This window comes from Sinohyriopsis cumingii, unplaced genomic scaffold, assembly GCF_028554795.1.
Source record: "Sinohyriopsis cumingii isolate HCF-2022 unplaced genomic scaffold, ASM2855479v2 utg000881l, whole genome shotgun sequence".
In the NCBI taxonomy this organism is placed as follows: domain Eukaryota; kingdom Metazoa; phylum Mollusca; class Bivalvia; order Unionida; family Unionidae; genus Sinohyriopsis; species Sinohyriopsis cumingii.
The window spans coordinates 1,311,417-1,329,365 of NW_028315939.1; the positions used below are offsets into that span (position 1 = coordinate 1,311,417).

General features: G+C 36.5%; 1 protein-coding gene across 3 annotated transcripts in view; it reads right to left on the minus strand.

Moving 5' to 3' along the window:
- LOC149773129 (calcium homeostasis endoplasmic reticulum protein-like) overlaps positions 1-17,949 on the minus strand; it is a 174,502-nt gene that overhangs the window by 104,968 nt on the left and 51,585 nt on the right. For all 3 annotated transcript variants that reach the window (XM_089946784.1, XM_089946783.1, XM_089946782.1), the window contains 3 exons: positions 12,731-12,927; positions 9,783-10,001; positions 2,404-2,583 (listed from right to left, as the gene is read on the minus strand). In XM_089946784.1, the coding sequence (XP_089802910.1) occupies positions 2,404-2,583; positions 9,783-10,001; positions 12,731-12,927 (596 nt within the window). The remainder of the gene's footprint in view (positions 1-2,403; positions 2,584-9,782; positions 10,002-12,730; positions 12,928-17,949) is intronic.

Consider the following 17,949-nt stretch of genomic DNA (forward strand, 5'->3'; position numbering starts at 1 on the left):
CATCCCAATAACATGGAAATTGTAGATGTAAAAAGGAACCACTAATACATGCCAATAACATGGAAATTGTAGATGTACAAAGGAACCACTAAAACTTGCTCATACCACTTCTGATGAATAAACATGGAAATTGTAGATGTACAAAGGAACCACTAATACATGCCAATAACATGGAAATTGCAGATGTGCAAAGGAACCACTAACACTTGCTCATACCACTTCTGATGAATACACATGGAAATTGCAGATGTGCAAAGGAACCACTAAAACTTGTCCATACCAGTTCTGTGGACTGAATATGAGGATTGCATATGTGCAAAGAAAACACAAACATTTGTGTATTCTAGTTCTGTGAAATGATCATGGGGACTGGTTGGAGTGAACACTGGGATTGCTGATGTGCAAAGGAACCTCTAGCATTTGACCATCTGGTTCTGTGTAATGAACATAGAGACTGCTGATGTGCAATATGAACCAATTTTATTATAAATAAATAATTGTATTGCAAACTGACACACTACCTAAAAATCTACCCTACTCAAACTTAATTTCTTAGGTATGCTGGGTACAGTCAAGACTATTTGTAATCAAATATACTGAATTCATATATTTCCTGAATATCAATTGTCATGGTTTTTCAACTCATTCCCTCCCAAAGGTATGCTGTTACTGCATTCATTATGTGGTTGTGCCTCTAAGCTGGAAGGAAAATACTCCTAGATGGACATTTATACATTGGGATTTTCAATTTCAGATAACATCATGTGGGCTGAGTGATGTAAAACATGCCCAATGTGCCATTCCATATATCGCAAGAGTCAACTAATAGAGACAGGAGCCACAGTGATACAGTGGTTAGTGTCCCACACCTGTGACCAAGGGTGCAGGTTAAAATCCTACCATTGGATCATGATTTTTATTAAAGTAAAACATGTTCCTCAAACTAATATCAACTACGTACATACAGATTGACATGTCAAAAGGTAGACAGTTGCTGTCGTTGCTGTTATAAGGTTTAATGCCATTTCTCAGCACAAGATAGGCTATACATGGCAACCAGTATAAATGGTGGAGAAGAAACCCAGGAAAACCCTGGAAAGAACCATCAAGTCCAAGGAAACTGCACATACACACATAGGCCAAGCCTAAAATTTGAACCAACACAGAGGTGAAATAGCAGTGATGCAAACAGTAAGCACTATAGACGACATGGTCACTTGGGGCCCCTCAACAGGTAGGCAGACAGATGAAAATGTCAATAGGCAGGAAACAAGATGGACATATCAACATGCAGTCAGAATGATGGACATGTCAACAGGCAGAAAGTTTTTCTAGAATCGCTTGACAAACGCTTGTCAAAAAATGTTCAACGTTGAATTTTTTTAAAAAGTTGTACCGAAAATTGGCGATTTACTCTATATACTCGTTTATAAATGGGGTCATTTGCAAACTGCACAAACCCTGATCTACCATGGTATAATGTGCTGGCAGATCTGGGTCGATGCAGTTTACTTGGAGTAATCAGTAAAACAAACAACTTACACCCTAACATACAATACATTATGCAATGGCAGATCTAGGTCTATACTGTTGTAGCTGGCCTCTTCTAAGTGAGTAAATATGGTACTTATGGTATTGTAGTAAATTATTTCTCATTATGTTTTTACATATAAAGTTCAATTACTGTAAAGGTAACATTTGCCAACATATTCAAACAAGCAGAATTTTCTGAGAAGTCTGTCACTTGTAAAAGTATGGCCCTAATGGTATAACAATCAGACTGTAAGGGATGGGGGAGGGGTACTGCTCAAGACTCCTTATTTCCAAACTTTTTAAACTCAGGGGCCAATACATGCCAAGAGATATAATCAAAATGAAAAGGCCATTCAAATAAATATAGTAGGCCATGGTGGACTATAACGACTCCAGACCTTTCATGTACAAAACTGAATGACCCCAGATTAATGAGTCCCACTATTATTGTGTTAGAAAGAAGCCTGGCTGAAAAATATTAATCATGTCCTAGTTTTTGACCATGATCACGATACTACTAAAAAACAATCTACAAAGAAAAAAAACATCTTCAGTGTAAATTTAATAACAAGGCAAATTTGCTACAACACTGTCAATATCACTCAAGCATGAAAAGTTTATCAAGGAAAATAAATTTGTATAGGAGTGTATATTTCCATGAAGAGAGTTCCATGACAATGTAATATAAAGTCTAAAAAACACAATAGTTAAACAGAATTTTGTCCCCAAACTCTAACATCCTAGTTCCTGAAATCTACCTGAACCCCAAGCTTATCAAAGGACAAAAACTGGTTCTGAGTATACAGTGATGGGTGGTGGCTTGCTGCGCTAAGAATTTTGCAAGAAGAGAATTTCAATTATCCCACAAACCTGTTGCTGTTGCATCAAGCTACTGTACTGTGCACTCAAATTCTGCTCCGACTGTTTGATCTGCTGATCCATCATGTTCTGATGTTGCTGAATCTGTTGCTGTAACACAGAGATCTGCTGCTGAAGCTGATCAGCGGGCAACATCTGAGGACCTCCTGGCTGTAATTGGGGACCCCCAGGCTGAAAGATATCAGGCTACTGAATAAGTCACAAGATATCACACAAATAAATTACTGGTAATGCCAAAAAGTAAAATTATGAATACAGTTATAAATTTGAAAGCCAGATTTCACCTTTAAATCCAAATACAGTAATTTACATACATTTAGCTAATCATCTCTGCTTTTGTTATTTACTGTGGTTTCTAAGAAAGTGATCCAGATCTGACACTGAAGCTGGTCAGAGGGCAACAGCCGCACCTGGGGACATCCATGCTAATAGGTCTTGCACAACTTTATCATCCAATCAGCTGCCACTGATAATTTCACTACTTTACCCAAGCCCAAACCATGATAAATTCTACAAAAATATTTTTCAATAATTAACCAATTTGTTTTATTCAGAATTTTGTATCTCTAGATGAAGTTGTTTCATTTAAGATGGGAATTTTATTAAACAATTTAGAAAGTTATTAAGTTCAAAGTTACTTATTCTTAACAGACACTTTGGTCAATATTATGTTACTCTGTGAAGTCTTTCACATCACTTAACAATTTTAAACAATCACAATGGGTATGACTTATTCAATATTTGGGGTGAGTGTGATTCAAATTATTAATGTGGCTTTAAGAATTTTTCAGTCATATCGCTACGATGTTTGCAGTGTGGCAGTTTATATTGATATCTAGCACTGGAGCATCATGCCACAGACATGTAGCATCATGTCCCACCCACTCACATGATCCTGACACAAGGCCAACCAGTCCTAACACTAACCTCTGAATGCTGAGCACCTAGCAAGGCAGCTGTTAGTACCATTTTTAAAAGTCTTTGGTATGATATTAGGTGCTGAACGAAGTTTATTTATATGGTGAACTATTAACTGTGAAGTTCATTAGAAACTCATTGTTTCGAAGAAAAATCAGTATTATTTCACCCACGTATCATCCTGGAACCTGTTAACCTGTGCAGAATGTAACATGCAAATGCAGTAAAATTTCTGAAATTCCACATGCAGCAATGCCAACATATCTATATGAAATTTGAATGCCAGTACAGTACTACAAAATCAGAATCTCAATATAAATTAGGAAAATACCATTCCCTCAATGATATACGCCCTGACAACTTGCAAACCCCCTCATAACACTATTTCTGGTGTGGATCCCAACTTTCTCTGATGAAAATGTATAAAAAAATTGGTTTCTGTGTGTTGAGCATGAAGAAAATGGTGATCAAAAGTGGTTAATTAAACCATTATATATTGCTCGTTATATCATCGAAAATAGTTGTTAGTGACCAAAGAGTTGGAATCAACATTGTGGAATTCACAAGTTTTAACAAGAAATCAAAATTTTACAGGAAAAATATTTCTCAATCCACAGCAAATGATAATAAATGGCAAAATAGCAATCTATAAAAAAAAAATTCTGGTAAATACAAACAGGTGGCAACAATGGAAGAAATAAACACGAATGCCATGCTCACATTTTCATCTTTAACTTCTGTTTCAAATGTAAACAGTACGATCATGGCATATTCTCTTCAATTTAAACAAGAAAATAGTCAAATGACTGTAGCATCGATACCCATGAGAGTCAAATGACTGTAGCATCGATACCCATAAGAGTCAAATGACGGTAGCATCGATACCCATTAGAGTCAAATGACTGTAGCATCATTACCCATGAGCACTTATGTAAGAACTTAATTAGATGCCAACTGGGTTTTGATTTACAACTTGGGAAAGTGTTTTTTGCATTGTTTTTTCTGCACTGTAACAATCAATTAAAATATACCAGTTTGCTTTCTCATGTTAAGCAGTCTTTTGTACCAAATCAAGTAAGAGAGCTACAACTGGGTCACTATCATGAATGAAGATCAATCCATTTTAATTGGCCAATCCAATTTGGTTTCAAATATTATGTATTTTTAGGTCATTTTAGTATCTATATTATCAGTGATTTATCATAATCATATGTAAATGTGACCATAGAGAATAAAGAAATCAAATGAAAGGCATACTCTGTCAATGAAAGCTTTGTATCATGTATAGGGTTCTTAATGATGAAGCAAGATAGAAAGTTTGCATTGAACTCAAAACTGCATAGTCAACACTTGTAGACTGGCACAATGATCAGTAATATCAGGATTACTTAAACGATGTTGATTTTGATGATTCGTTGAAATGGAAATGTTCACAGACTGCAAATGATATGGAATTAGATGATACTGTTTACACCAGGTTTACACAGAAATGTCAACAAGGTGTTCCTATCTCTGGAAAAATGCTCAAGGCCCAGGCAGAGAAAATGGCAAAAGCTATGGATGCTTTGGTCATTCCAACACCAACATGGAATGAAATAAAATTCATTGTTGGGAGAGATATGCTTGGCGAATCAGGTGGCCACATGCAATTATCCAAATCACCTCCAAGAGATACTCAGGTATGAGGGATATGCAGAAAAACCAAATTTACAAATGTGATGTGGCTGGTTGACGTCATCAAATTATGCCAGACAAAACTCTAGCTACACGAAATGGCACACAAAATGACTGCTTCAAGCGTGACAAATAGAGAGACACTTTGTGTGAACAAAACTGGCACACACAAGATGAAACCATTATGTGTTGGCAAATATGTCTCCTCACTGTTTCCACCATAGGAATAGCCTTCCATTGGAATAAAGAAACTTTGGAAATGTTTGGATGACTGGAACTATATTTATGGACTGATTTTATAAGAGATGTTTGTCCCTGCCATCAGAAGCCACATGTGATCCTGGGGCTTAAAGAAGAAAGCTCTACTGCTGTTAAATAACTGCTCAGCCCACCCCCTTTCTGATTCATTCGTAACAAGCAATGGAAAGAGCCAGATGAAATGACTCCCTAAAAAGACAACATCTTTAAACCAGCCACTAGATCAGGGACTTGTCAACAATTTTAAGGACAACTACCACTGACTGTTAATACAGTCAATGCTGTGCAGTGGAGTAGAACTTATATTAACACCCATTGCTGCCAACCCTCCAGGCTCACAATTAGTGAAAATAGGGAAAAAATTTGTGAATTTTGACATGAATTCATGAAGCGATCTTAGAGTCAGAGAATATTTGTCGGAACAAATGTTTAGCATGGTCTCCAGCTGATAAAGGTAGATTGTGTTCAACAAGAAAACTCACAAACAATGCACTGGTAGCTTGCAGGTCTTCTGTCAAGAGCTGAAATCTGCTGCAAGTTTTTAATTTTCCCAACTTCTATGTGTTTTTTGCTACCAATGTGCTTCCTCACATCGTCTCTGCCACCATGAGTGCAAAATGCATGATGTATATCGGTGTTTGATGGCTGAATGCACAGCCAATTTTTGGTATATTCCAAACTAAACTTCACCTTTTGTGCAATACATTTATTTTTCTTCTTGGTGAAGACATTTTCAAGATGCGGTGCTGAATGATAATTCAAATCAGTGTTTGTGGAGCAAAATTCCAGTTAGGCCCCATTTTCTCTCAAAAGCATTTGTAAAACTACTCTTATACATATAGATTAAAATATGCTAAAATGCTTGCTACCAGGTCAACTGTACCAATCAGCTATAGTTTCACTGATATAGCGACCAGCAGTACCGGACCATTTTGGCAACTGCTGATATCACGACTAGTGCTTAATGGGAAATCTGTTATTTTATTAAAGATTTAAAATAATTGAGAACTGAGGAATTTGTTTGTTTTTTGCATGCAGCGTGAATCACTGAAAAGGTCATGAAATTCATGCCAAAATCGTGAGGGTTGGCAGCTATAAGCACCCCTACTTCACTGATGGGGTACTAAAATGTCAACCTAGCAGCCAGTAGTGGTTAACACCTGACACTTTTCAGCATTATGTCATAAAGTTTGAAGATATTGCATACATATCCTAAAACAAATCAGTCTTCTTACTTAATACCAGTATTGCAAAATTTCACTTATAAACAGGAGTGTAATAGTTTATCCTCATCATATTCTCTTGCATTGTCCATCATGTTAGTTCATTAGATAACTAATTCCATTTTTCGCCTTGTTATACAAGGACATTGCATCCTTCTTATGAAATGTAAACTGATCATAGTAAATATCTTGAACATTGACTAACGTATCACAGAATATCCAAATATGGTTTAGCAAGCCTTATTTAGAAAGTGGATTATTGTGATAATCTAGTGTTGTTTGTATTCATGGTCTAAGTGTAGCTAGTGTAAACATACCAACATATTTTACTTAAATAACAACTCTGAAAAGATCATGCAGTTGAGAAAGCTGAGAGATTTAACTTCACAACAAAGAAATCAAAGGGTAGCACCAAAATAAAATTAGCTATTTTTTCAAAATGTTAAGTGATTTTTTTCAAGTGTGTCACAAAATGCAAACATTGTCATGTTCTCATTAATTAACATTTTATTCCGTATTTTTTTTAACATGATTCTTAAGATCCATGCATGCCTGGTAATAGTTTACCTTCGTGAATTTATTTTTGTCCATTTTACTGTAACTAAATTTATCTATTAATCTAACTAGTGACATATGAATAAAAAATTCAATACAACACATATTTCAACAGTATTCTTTCTCAAAATGAATGTAGACCTTTCTGAGAAAAGAAATCTTGTTTACTTTGAATGAACAATAAAACTATAATGTATCCAATTTAATCCTTTCCCTCAGGCAAGCACCTTTGGATGCCTCTAATCCATTTGCATGGAAGCGCCTTTGGATGCCTCTAACTGATTCTCATGGAAGCACCTTTGGATGCCTCTACCTGATTCTCATGGCAGCGCCTTTGGATGCCTCTACTTGATTCTCATGGAAGCGCCTTTGGATGCCTCTACCCGATTCTCATGGAAGTGCCTTTTGATGCTTCCAGTAAACATCAGCCATTCTGAGCAGGTTTTAGTAGTGCCACCTTCGGGGAAAACCCCCTATGATACTAAATTCATTGGTGTGAATGACCATTACATCAGATCACGTGGTCACTGTATATGCCTTGGTCAAAATCTGCTATTTAAAGTAACTGGGTCATATTCTCCACTCTCCAAAATGGAGGTCGCAGATTTTGTTCAGTACTTACTAAAGTTTTCACAATTAGAATCACAACTATGAAAGCTTCAAAAACTTGGGCAAAGGCTCTGATATTGATGTAGGTAGCAATTAGTTTTTATAAATTATCAAATTCAGATGATTTAGTGACGTAGATGCAAACAAAGAATATGTAAATTTCGAGTATGAGAAATGGCAGCTACTGCTGGTCATGTGGCTTCACTGACTTGACGGTAAACAAGTTCTCAAGATTTAAAAGCACATAAAACATTCTTCCATGACCATTATTACTGCATTAGAAAGCATCACCTGAGTCTCAACAGAAAAAAAAAGTTTATAAAGGTCAGCCACTTAATATAATAGGATATTGGATGAAAAAAAAGCATCATTCAACCAAACTTGAAAGACCTACCCAGCATACGATGTGCAGTCAAACTTGGCTCAAAAGGTCAGATCTAGGTCATCGCAAAATGGCCTTGCAAGACAGCCTGCTGCTTCATTAAGGTTTCGTTCTATACCAGGAATCGTCCTGGGCTTCGCCAATGTCGCAAATTGCGATTTTTTTTCCTTATTGGCGACAAAAATATCCCATCTGGCGATTTTTTTGGCGACATACTTTTTGGTTATTTAATTTGTACATACAATCATGGATTTGGACTGGATAAATTAAAAGGCAGAACGAAAGGAAGCCACAAACTTGACTAAGCAATGCATTGGAATCAATATGTTACACAAACAATCCTTTGTTCTTATTGACAACCCCATCTTTACAGTGCATTGTTACATCATAATCTGCTTATGCTGACATCTGGGCTGAGTACTGTATGCTGTGATACAGTCAATCATGCTACCGCACTATACCTACAACTGACCGACTTCTGAAGACGCGAATAGAACAAATACAATTAATTGTATGGCTAATCCTTCTGTTTTTTTTTATACATATACCAATACAATAGTTTTGCTGAACCTTCATAGAAAACTGATAAGCTTTTAAGTACCGACTACTGTGTATAAATACAAAGCAAATGGAAAAAATCTAAATCACAATTACATTTGTCGCCAGTGCAGCATTTTACTCATTGATCTTTTCCTTTTGCCATCAGTCCTGTGTTACGGCTACAGAGACTTAAACTCCGCAACAAGAAATAGCAAAAGAAAACAGTTTTGCATAATTAATAATAATTATTTATTTCTCAAAATACAGGAGTGAAAGAATCCCTAAACTGGGTGGGAATTTATGCTTATATATACGGTCCAATATTGCCAGGTGTTGACTCGTGTAAGTTTCATTTGTGGGAATGGAGATCCTATTTTTCTTGTCGAGAAAATTTATACAGCATTCAGTGATCATTCTTGGGATTTAGGAAGCAATTCACTACAAGCTTTGTGAAGCTAGCCATAAAAGGGGGTGGGGGCTGCTGAGAGACTACTGGTGTCACCTGTCAGCACTGAGGACTGTGAATGTGGATTCAGTAAGATGAACCTCATAAAAACTGACATCAGAAATAAGCTTTGCATCTCATCTCTCGAGAATTTAATGAGAATCAGCATGAACAGATGTGAAAAATTAGACTTTGAAACTGCATTCAACAAGTGGGCAGCCCTAAAATCGCGACGGATCTTCATGTAACACTTTGTAACATTTTGTTAATGCTTGTTGTAATTAAAGTATTAACTAATCCATCTTTTGTAATTTTCATTGCCTGTTACATTAATAGACTAAATTAACACTGGGAAAAATGTGCACTACTTTTTTTGGCGACACTTTTTGAAAATTGGCAACAAAATATTGAGGTTGGCGATTTTTTTGGCGACAGCGTTTTAAAAGCCAGGACCATCCCTGTATACTTAGGTTTTAATAGCTTAAAGAGTGTTTAAGATGTGCAATTGTCTATATGAGATGATATCTGACCTGATTTGACTATCATATGAATTGTTAATATTATGGATCCTAGTCATTGCTTACAATCAGTAAAGATGTTAATGAATGAAGTTAATGTCGATTTTTTTCAACTAGATCACAATGAGAGAAGAAAAGTAAAGGAAACGCACTGGACAACAATACTGCTTCAGGATGATTTAAAAGTTTTGAATCAGGTCTCATTAAAGCAAAGAAAATTGAACAATTCTTTCGAGCAGTAGTCACACCTGTAATTGAGGACCTCCAGGTTGAATTGAAAAACCTGGCTGTAGTTGGGTTCCATGCTGTAACTGAGGACCTGTTTGCATTGAGACCATGGTCTGTATTGCTGCTCCAGGCTGTAGCTGTCCCCCTGGCTGCAGTGAGCCAACTGACTGTAAAGATGCTGGCACCTGCAGTGGTTGTAAGCCTGCACTTGTTATCATTGATGCTGGAAGTTGGGGGGACTGCAAAGTTGAAAATAAAAAGCAAAAATAAAATTCTCTGAGATCATATGCACTTGAACCTTCTAATTTTAATACACAATTCCAAATTCAGTAGCTGGCATCAGAATTTTCTTAGCAAGCACATCAAAATGTTTTGTTGGTTCTCAGTTTGATGCTTCTAGTATGCTGTAATATCCAAATATCTTTATCAGAATTTTCATTTTAACTCCAAACACAACACCCACATAATTTTGTTTACACTACCACCCTACCCCATAATGTTTGCTTAATAACACATTGGTAAACATAAAATTTGCATCTGATTCTAGCTAGAAAAATTCAGGAAGTGTGTGTGTATGTGTGTGTGTGTGAGAGAGAGAGAGAGAGAGAGAGAGAGAGAGAGAGAGAGAGAGCAAGAATTTTATGGCATCTCAAGCACAATAGTGCCATCCAAGGGCAAAGTTCAAAAAATGTAAAAAGGATTGCTAAGAAATTCATCAAGAAAAACCAACCCTTCCAAAAGAACGTAAACTTGAAGTATAATAATACAAAATATAAAATGTAAAAATGCTAAAATTCTGCAAAAAAGACCAAGATTTTCTTGGTGGTACATCGTCATACAGTTTCTTCATTCAGTTTATGTCAAAATACTTCTGCCACAAAATGTGCAATTCAATGTGCTCTTCACTGTCAGTCAACACTGGCATATTATGCACTCTGGTCGATGTTCACCCAACAAAAATCAGGTGTGTGTCCAGTAAGCAATCAGCACAATACCACCTTCTCTTTCCAATCTGATCCATATACGGAATGCCACTCTGAAAGTGAGGCTGCATGTTCTTGAGTTTTTGGAGTTTTCATTTCACATAATTTGTCAAGTATGACAAACATGCAGATTTATACAATATTTTGAAGTCAGTATATGGAATCTTCCATTAGCAAATGGGTGATTGCAAGGCAGCTTTGGTTCATTTATCTGCCCTTTCATTACTCTCCATATCAATACGACTAAGCAGTCAACAATACAGAAATTTTTTCCAGACTGTACAAGAGCATCACGATTCTGTAATATCTTGGATATTAACAGGTTGTCAGATCTAACATTTTTAAAAGCTTTCAATGTGGAAATCGAATTAAAAAAACACTGAAATTTATTTTTTGGGAGATTTCAATGTAGTACAGAACTATTGGTAAAGCTCTAAATTCTGTGTCAAAAACTGAAGCTTTATGCAGCAAATGGCTCAAAAAGAGTGCCCTGGGGTGTTGAAATGGCAGCTCCAATTTTGTCTCCATCTTTACAACCATCTATATATATGGACAAAGGGCTAAGATTGGAGGCTGTTTTCATTGAATTTACTAAGTTTGGATAGTTTTAGCATGGTTTTAGGTGGCATCACGATTGTGAATTAGCTTTAACCATATGGCCATGTGTCTATCTGTCTGGGTCAAGACAGTATTTGTGGCGGGTTTATTCTCAACTTTAGCTGCACTAGCATAGGATTTGCCAGATGTGTTAGTGGAGCCGTGACATATTTCCTGGCCTCACACAATGGATCTCCTTCCCAGGCTTCCACTAAGGGCAGTCATACAAGATATTTTCTGCCTGACAATTCACACGAGATTCTCTCTGAGCTGGGTGATCCTTCATCATCCTTCCCATCCGCATCTAGGGCAGACAGGTTTCTTCTTGCAGCCATTTTCATGGTGGACATATATCTGGCTGCTGGCACACTGCAAAGGATTAGGAATGGTTGTTGTTATTGTTGTAGAGTTTAACGCCATATTTCAGCACATGATAGGCTATACATGGCAGCCAGTATTAATGATGGAGGAAGAACCCGGAAAACCCCCAGAAAAGAACCACCGACCCATGAGAAGCTACTGGCAAGATTTCTTACATACCCACATTGGCTGAATCAGAGACTCGAACCCACGCAGACAGAGGTGAGATAGCAGTGATCCATAACAGAGAGTGCTTCAGACCACTCAGCCACCTGGAGCCCCCGGATAAGGAATGGATGGGTTGACAAGACATTTAAGAATCAAGCTTGAAATACATAGGTATACTGGGGCAGTTGAATGTCAGTGGTAAGTGTTTGTGAAAATCAACTTGCCATTATGGTGAATGTTGATTCTTTTCACTCAGAAGGCATTCAGAGAGCTGAGATTTTTGAGCATCTCAGCCTCACTGAAACCATCTAAAACTATATATAGAATGAACACCTCTCAATGTATTGGGAGATTTGTGAGAAAATACCTTAAAAGGTATCCATACAAACTACTCTGACTGATGAGAAATCTTGGTCAGTTTCCATGATTTGAACAAATTTTCTCATTCAATTTGCTAGTCAAATCATTCCTGGTCCTTATGATGTGTTCACTGGAATGCAAAAATAATCACCATGTACATTCTCCCAACTTGTGGTGAAGATTACAAGATAAAATGCACTATACAGGTAAATGTTCTAATTGCTGCACATGTTGCATACCTGTCCATTTCATTCCATCAGAGTAGGGCCAAACCTAACATGCATGCTTCAACATTTATATCTGCCCCAGGTCAAGACAAAATGTAGCTTTCCTGTTCAGTTCAAACAAATTAATTTTGCATCTTTTTACTACTTAATTTTTATGATGATTAACTTTTCAACTCTGAATGAAGACTGTATGAATATCATCTTTATTACCATCAACTTGCGTCATAATCTGAGCGCACCTTATGCAATGCAAAGGGAAGAGGCTTTCATTACCTGCAATGGGACTGAGTGAGGAGGTAGCTGAGATGCAGTGATGGAAGGCGGAGCCTGCTGAAGTGACTGGAATGGAGAGGACACTATCTGGGGTGCCATAGAAACAGGTGGCTGCTGCATCTGAGAGGCCTGTTGCCATGGTAACGACTGAATTGCCTGTTGTGCTGCTGCTGCCTGCTGTTGTGCTTTCTTTAATGCTAAAATGAAAAAATGAAGACATCTATAAATTAGGAAGAAAATAAACATTGATATTTTGGCTTCACTGACAAATGTCATAAGTGACCACAAGTGTTATAAATCACACATGTACACACAAGGATCAATAAATAAAAGTACATAGACACAAATATCATATTCAGTGATTGGCAATTACATTGGAACTGGTTCTTATTAAGCCAAGAACTAAAGTTTGTAAGGGACATAAATAAAGATATCTGGACCAAATCCAACTTTTGGATTAAAGTGACAAATAAAATGCCATTTTATTTCATTATTTACTAGTGTATGTTAGTGTGTAAAGTACATGTGTTCCTTTGTAAAAGCAAGAATCATCCCAAAATTTGCATAAAAGTACTTTGTTTTCTGTCTGAATCCTACATAATTTCTCTAGTCCACTAAATATTTTATTGCTTGTTGAGTCAGCGTGTCTCATGTTTACTGGCTCTCCTTGCCCTGGGTGTTAGCAACCCACTTGAAGGTTCACTGCCTATTATATCAACAGCGTAACTAGTAAACGTGGCATTAGTATCAACACTTCCTCATTTTGTGATTCTTTTTAGCAGAGATAATTTCTTTTACCTCAAGATACCTTTTTTAAAAAATAGTATAATGAATATGGTGTTTGCTTTAGGTCAGAGCAAGGTATTTTTCCCAGCTATGTGATAGAAGATATGTAAAAATACCCCAGAAAAACCCAGGCCCCTTTCCCCCAAAAATTAAATTGTTGGTCACTAATATAAGTGTGCTATACTATGGTACCTATCATGGTATGTTAACAAAGTACAAAATGTTTCTGGTTAACCAACTCTAAACCTCATTATACACATATTTTAACTGCTCCAGTGGCCTAGTGGTTGGAGCGTCTGCCTTGGATGCAGGAGGTCGTGGGTTTGATCCCTGGCCGAGTCATACCAAAGACTTACAAAAATAGTACTAACAGCTACCTTGCTTGGTGCTCAGCATTAAGAGGTTAGTGTTAGGACTGGTTGGCCTGGAGTCAAGATAATGTGACTGGGTGGACATCATGCTACATATCTGTGGAATGATGCCCCAGTGCTAGACATCACTATAAACTGCCATACTGCAGACATCATAGCGATATGACTGAAAAATTGTTAAAGCTATGTTAAAAATCAAAGTCACACACACATACACATATTTTAGAAAGAATAAGGTATATTTCATCTGTTATGTCCAGACAATACATTAATCCTGGAACACTTCTTGTTGATGCATTACATTACCATTCATAATGAAGTGGTCAAGAGTGGCAGGTGACTTGGGTGTAAATTTACTGCAAGGTTTTGGAATTTCCATGCAACCACAGGATTCCCCCCCCCCCCAACATACACACACACCAAGAGGGCTAAAGGAAAGGTTAAACATAAAACAAAATATATAAAATGCTCATTGTTGATTATGCATTAAGACGCGTCATCGTGCTTATCAAACCAAAGGATTTTGAGAGTATTTATGCATGGAATGGTTGCTCTGGACCCCTGGAGACAAAGAGCAATGGTCAGAAGGTTAAAAAAAGGGATTTGTCTGAGTCATGTTTTCTGTGGGAATAAGTTTGGAGATATCTGTAACTGCAAAAGGCTTTTAGCTGTCCATGATATAGGCAAACTGGACAAATTTTGAACAAGACTTCATATTGTTTACCAATCTGCATGAACGTTTCAGATTTACAATGTGACCTATGATTTCCTAATAACAGGGAGGGACTTGTCAATGGGGGTCAAAAATTTGGACATTACTAAAATAGATCAAATTTATGGTTTTTGAGAATATTATGTCACATACTAGATTTGAATCCTTTACCTAGCCCCTGGGTCACCATGGCTGGAGTCAAAGGTTTTGCACATAAAAAAAAAAAAAACCACAAGATATCATGCAACCAATTTGGTACTTTCCTTGTCAGTATAAAACTTTATCATAATCCATAATACTGCATTTAAAATGGGTAACTGACTTCTATATGAGGTTTAGATCTGCAATTACATTTCAGACTTCCAACATGTACCCTGGGTCCATGGAGACCAGGAAAGATCCATGGGGTCAAAAAGCCATCACCATCACCAAATCGTTATAATGAGTGTGAAATCAAAATCTTTACGAGTACTCTAGCCTAGGCTACTCTCTGTTACGTGGGTCGGTGGTTCTTCCCTGGGTTTTCCAGGGTTCTACCTCCACCAGTTATACTGGACGCCATGTATAGCCTATCTTGTGCTGAAAAATGGCGTTAAATGCTAGAACAACAATAACTCTCTGTTACAATTTTGTTGCAAAGCATTTTCTAGCACCGATACAAATTTACTTAATGAACAGTACTAATTACCCTACATGTATAATCAAAATGAGATAAGACCTTTAAAATAATCCTTCAGCTCTGTAATTATTAATCTAATTAAAATTGCTTATTTATTTGAAAATTGGTAAGTTTTTTTAAAACTGCAGGTATCTTGATATGTAATAATATTACAGAAACAATAGTTAACAATAGTTAATAGTTTCTTCTAATTATTCTTTTCTGCTCTGATCCTAAATGCTACAATATATATATATATATATATATATATATATATATATATATATATATATATATATATATATATATATTTCTTGTGGTAGGAAATAATGTGTACAGGTAATAAAGACAGCTGTTAAAAAAAAAATTCAACTGTTTGATGTTTATGTGTATTCATGAATGATTTATATGCCTCTAAACATGTTTTCATGAAAGATTCAGATTTCACTAAATATGTCTATTCATGAAAGATTGCCAGTAGCTTCTCGTGGGTCGGTGGTTCTTTCCGGGGTTTTCTGGGTTCTTCCTCCACCATTAATACTGGCCGCCATGTATTGCCTATCGTGTGCTGAAAAATGGCAATAAACCCTACAACAACGACGTCATGAAAGATTTATTTGCCAGTAAATATTCTTGAGCACATACCCTAACAATTAAGAATGCAACTGTAACAAAAGCAGTAATTATTGTAACTGTGAGCTCACAGATAAAATGTTGATGCTTCCTTTGATGCTGAAAGTTTGAGAGAAAAAATATATAACTTAAAAGACTTCATGGTATTATCTTAAAAATGTAAGAAATAGTTCAATATCCTCTTGCAAGAAAATCTTATCTAGAATGGGTGTGGGAGTGATGACTAACAACCCCAAATCCCTCACACTGTACTTTGTTCAGATACAAAACCAAAACAGCTCTTTCTGATCAATTCTCAATGTAAAAAGGTAAATGACTCAACTTTATTCATGACCATTGAAGATTTAACTAACCTTTATAACATAAGTATCATTTTTTCACCGTCTTTATTGTAATGACACAATTATTGATGCATAGATTCATTGGTGAATCGTTTCACCACTATATATTTTCTAAACTAATGCTGCTGAAAAATATTATCATTAATAATAAATTATGTATACTGCATCCAAAAGATTACAGTGGTTAAAGTGACAAAATTGAAAGCCCATCATTAAGGTCTCTACATTGTTGAATTTCCTCTCTGATAAACTACACAACAGTGTAATTATACTTTGCTACCAACTGATTCTTTTTTTTCTTCTTCCATTCAAGAAGGATATGTCGGATTTTAATATTTTCAAGATTCTCTTATTTCCAAGTATCACTTCCAAACTGTATCTACTGAGGAGCCAGCCCTGCAACACATCCAGGGGTGATGTAGAAACCAGTGTAGACAATCATTACCACATGCAGAATGCAGTGTATCATGTGAAACTTGCTGTGATGTATAACCAATGTGCATCAAACAGGAAATATGAACTGTCTTAACATAACTGATGCCACTGATGTTCCCAAAAAAAACAATATTATCTCTGTCACATTATTTAATGCAGCTAAAACAAAAATTACACTGGAATACTTGCTACAAAATCCTGCAGCATGCCATTTAATCCTTTGATCCCAAAATCAATTGGTTTCTTCATTGACCCAAATACACATTACTTGCAAGGTTTGTTAATGGCAGATTTTGGGAGCTCTAAAATTATTGTGCACTGACAAACATGTGAATGGAAAACCGTAGAACATGTAGAACACGGATAAGAGTGTAAGATGGTGGACATATAAAAAAAAACGTTGTAACAAATTTCTATTCTTTCTTGCATCTTGCCTTACACATGACATCAATTTCAATGACAAGGCGTTTCTATGGAGCTTTTTTTAATTTGTACAAAAAATGAGCAATCTTGGAAGTAAAATTTGAAATGTTGCTGAAACAAGTGTGTCCTTCCAACACTTAAAATTATATTACCATGGGGATTGGTATTCGGAAGCCCATCTATAATGCTCTTTATTAAAACATGAATTCGGATATAGCAAAGTTGTGTCACAGTTCCCCATATTTTGTCTTCAATGTCCCTTATTCCCTGCCACTACTCAAAACATCAGCCAAGCTGCCAAACATGTAATTCAGTAAAATTACAAAACGTATAGCTTACTTATCATATTTAATGTTTTTGCACAGCAATGAGTAATTTTCATCAAGCATGAGGCAATTCAATTCCAATGGTTAAAAAAATTGTCAGGTAGTAAATTATTACATTAATTTGATGAGTGTTTTATTATTTTATTCCTCATCCCACTCATTTAATTTATAATCAGTCTCGATCTACCACAAAAATCAGTATATAATGGTCCCAACTAACAAGTTATTGTAGGGTTTACTTGTATCTAAGCACTTTCTGATGCTATGATTGTTGTTGTTGTTGTAGGGTTTAACGACATTTTTCAGCACACAATGGACTATACATGGCGGCCAGTATTAATGGCGGAGAAAGAACCTGGGAAACACCACCACCCCCCGAAAGAACCACTGGCCCGCGAGAAGCTACTGGCAAGCTTTCTCACATACCCACATAGGCTGAATCCAAGACTCGAACCCACGCAGAAAGAGGTGAGATGGCAGTGATCCGTAACGGAGAGTGGTTTAGACCACTCGGCCACTTGGGGCCCTCTGATG